The following is a 3363-nucleotide window of genomic DNA, read 5'->3' as shown; positions in this document are numbered from 1 at the left end:
CCTCCAGGGAGCGGCGGGGGAGGCGAGGCTCGTACCATGCGCTCGCAGGGGTCCGGCGTGCGGCTCGCCTGGTCCAGCAGGTTGCTATACTCAAGCTCCTCACAGAGCCGCTGAAGCGTGTTGAGGGGCTCGTTGAGCTGCACGGGCATGGATACTTTGGACAGGTCTTTGCCGATGTTGTTACGCAGAATGTTCCACAGGCTCACGTCGGTTCCGGGGCCGCTGGCTGCAGGGAGGCAGCGCCGCCGAGGGGGTACCCCAGCTCCTTCTGGAATACAGATGCCTGGCTCCCCCCAGCCCCAACCCAGTCTCGTCAGCGCCCTGCTCCACGTCCAGGACCCTGCCTAGGGCAGCGCTGCTATAGGCGCAGTTTGACTGCTCTACTTTGCGGGAGGTGGGGAGGGTGGCACCTACTATGGATATCATCCATTCCCGGCGTTCCCTCCCTGGAGCTGTCCAATTTCCCAGAGAATCTGCCTAGACTTCCTTAGGAGCCTACCCTGAACTCGTGGGGTCATCGTGCGCCCCGAAGCATCCCATCGTCATCCTTTCACCCTTGCCCCAGCCCTGGGCCCCACTGACTTTGAGTATTCATAGTCCTTCCCCAAGCCCTCAGAACTCCTACATACAGGAGGCAAGGACAGAAAGATAAACAGAGATTGAAATTATTCATCATTTTTCCTAAAGCAGGATAACCAACCTCCTTCAGTCTCCTGGACTAAATGTCTCCCCCATTGTCCCTCCAGCTTCCTCTGTCCCATACCCCGGGGCTGGCACCTTTCTGGCAGTGCTCAGTGCTCCCAATGTCCAGCACCTCCTCTGACAGGCTGGTGGTGACTTCACTGGTGCAGGACTCTTCCTCTGAGCCCTAGATGAGAGGAAGGTGGTACTTCTCTGGGGGCTCTGGAGTCTATACTCAGGCCTCCGTTGGAAGGGGAACTGGAAGGTTCCCTGAAGCCTCAGACACCTGCTGGGGGACTTGGTTGAAGAGGAAGGAGGGGGAGGTAAGACTTCCCTGAGCCTCAGACACCTGCTGGGGGACTTGGTTGAAGAGGAAGGAGGGGGAGGTAGAATGAGAGAGCTTAAGGAATTCATAGGCTCAAAATCCCTAAAACCCACTCTAGTCCTGTGGGGTTCCAGGCCCTGCCACCCTAGGGTCTTCCTCCCCTCTCACCTCATTCTCTGAAGAGCTGGCAGACAGAAAAACCTCACAGGCATCAAAGAATTCTGTGTGGGAGTCTGCCAGAGATAGGACACTTCGCTGGGAAAGCTGAGGGGTTAGCTCTCGACCTTTCATGTATAGAGCCTCCTGCTGCAGAAGCCAGAGATGAATGTTAGGGCTGGGCACGCTGTATTCTAAGTTTGGCTGAATTGCCTGAAAGTCCCAGGTGAAGAGAAAAGGGAGGAGGAGGGAGCAGACTGGTTTTAAGTTCCCTGACATTTTCCTTCAAAAAGAGACAAGAAAGGGGCAGCTGGTTGGCTCAGTAGATTGAGAGCCAGGCCTAAAGTCCTGGGTTCAAATCTGCCCTTGGACATTTCCTAGCTGTGTGACCTTGGGTAAGTCACTTAACTCTCATTGCCTAGTTCTTACCACTCTTCTGCCTTGGAACCAATACACAGTATTGATTCTAAGATGGAAGGTAAGAGTTTAAAAAGAAAAGAAAGGAAAAGAAAAGAAACAAGAAGCCAGTCCTCACCCCCTATTCTATGCTATAGTCTAAGTGGGATCTTCCAAGCAGAAGACAAATTGAGGGAGGGGGGGCGCAGTGAGGACAGAAGAATTAGGAGCCAGGATGGCTGGGCTTCACTTTCCTGGACTTTAGTTTGCTTTTGGACATAAAAGGTAATGGTGAGGCAGAAGGAAGTTGGGGAAAGGGATAGATGAGAGGAAGACGAGAGATTCCTCTCACCTCTTCAGGGTTGAGGGAGCTAAAGGAGTCGGCTGTGGTGTCAGAAGAGATGGACAGGGTGTGGGGGCGCCTCTGGCCAGCTGGAACCTCAGAGACCTATAAGGGAGAGGCATGAGGGAACATCAAGGCTAAAAGAGGGATCTAATGCTTGGACTAGGTAGGAAATTCCTGACTCCAGTCCCACTAGTTTCCTCCTCCTGGCTGCAACAGGTCAGGACTCCCTTGATTCAGACGTGCCACACACACACACACACACACACACACTTACTCACTCACTAGTAGTCCAGCCCCACTAGCTTATCTCAGTTTGCCCGGTCTCTGAATTCTATCTTTTTGGTCTTTGCACACCCCTCTCCCTCCTCAGCGCCTCCCGATTCCTTTGTTTCAAGAACACAATTCCCAGCCTCACCCCTAGTCTCTGCATCTCTGAACCCTGGTGACTGGCCCGAAGACGATCCCATTCAGCAGTGAGGGCAGCCAGGACACTGCTGAGAGAACCATGCACTGCAGAGGGATGGTGAGAGTCAGGGACCCCTCTCCTTCCTGAGGCCCTTTCCTCTTTTTTCTTCTCCCCCTTCCTGACCCGGCCCCTGGAGTCCTGAGCACTTACCCTTCTGTGCCAGGACCCAGAAATTCCGTTGCAGGTGGGCATAATCCGTGGGAGGCAGCCCTCGGGGAGTAGAGGGCTCCCGAGATTCCAGGTATCGAGACAAGTTGGGAACTGAGCCATGAAGACGGCCCACCTGGGGTCAGGGAGGAAGAGAAGGATCCAACGGAGGGAGAAAGAGCCCTTCGGCTTCTCCTGCCCAGATCTGCTGCAATGTCCAAAGGCCCCATCTCTACCCCACACTCACCCTTCCAATGGTGTCATCCTTTGCATAACTCTGGGTACACCACATGCGACTGGTTCTCTTCCCCTTCTTGGGTCTCTCAGTGGTCCCTGAGGCCTGGCAGGGTGTGTGGAGGGGTGGGAAGTCAGTTGGGAAGGGAGCTGGACCTGGGGAGGGGGGTGGTAAAAGAACAGCAACATACAAACCCCAGGGAGAGGAGCAGAGAAATATGTACTCAGGAAAGAACATAGCAGGTGAGTAAATGGACAGAGACCAATGGATGCTTCCGAAGAAACAGATTGCAAGACCATGCTAAGGGAGGGCAGAAGAAAAAGAGGGAAATGGAGCTAAATTAGAAGTCAGCACTAACTATTCAGGACCATGAAGGCTTCCAGGGATTGGGGTGGGGTGGTGAGCTGGAAGGAGCAGCCTCCTAGAGCCCCATTGCCCTCCCCTTGCCTTCACTTCACCTGGTTTGTGGAGATGACAGGAGCAGACGGGATGCGGTGCAAGGACTCCAGGCTCTGGAGAAGTTTATGCAGCTCCTGAAGTTTCCCCTGGCATTCGGAGAGCTCTAGGGAAGAGATGGAAGGGAAGGGAAGGGAAGGGAAGGGAAGGGAAGG

At 54.3% G+C, this 3363-nt stretch overlaps 1 protein-coding gene across 1 annotated transcript; it reads right to left on the bottom strand.

The window, feature by feature from the left end:
• Window positions 1-35: 35 nt before the first annotated feature.
• On the bottom strand, window positions 36-3357 carry LOC123254443 (oxysterol-binding protein-related protein 7-like; the record flags this gene model as incomplete). The annotated part of the gene is made up of 8 exons (XM_044683465.1): window positions 36-283; window positions 778-868; window positions 1175-1312; window positions 1911-2006; window positions 2320-2414; window positions 2521-2653; window positions 2765-2857; window positions 3211-3357. Coding segments are annotated over 8 exons (1041 nt in total), but the record flags the coding sequence as incomplete, so codon positions are not given.
• Window positions 3358-3363: the final 6 nt, after the last annotated feature.

The sequence above is a fragment of the Gracilinanus agilis genome, unplaced genomic scaffold, assembly GCF_016433145.1.
Source record: "Gracilinanus agilis isolate LMUSP501 unplaced genomic scaffold, AgileGrace unplaced_scaffold22329, whole genome shotgun sequence".
NCBI lineage: Eukaryota > Metazoa > Chordata > Mammalia > Didelphimorphia > Didelphidae > Gracilinanus > Gracilinanus agilis.
Note: the sequence above shows the minus strand (reverse complement) of the source record. Positions and strands in the feature narration are given on the sequence as shown.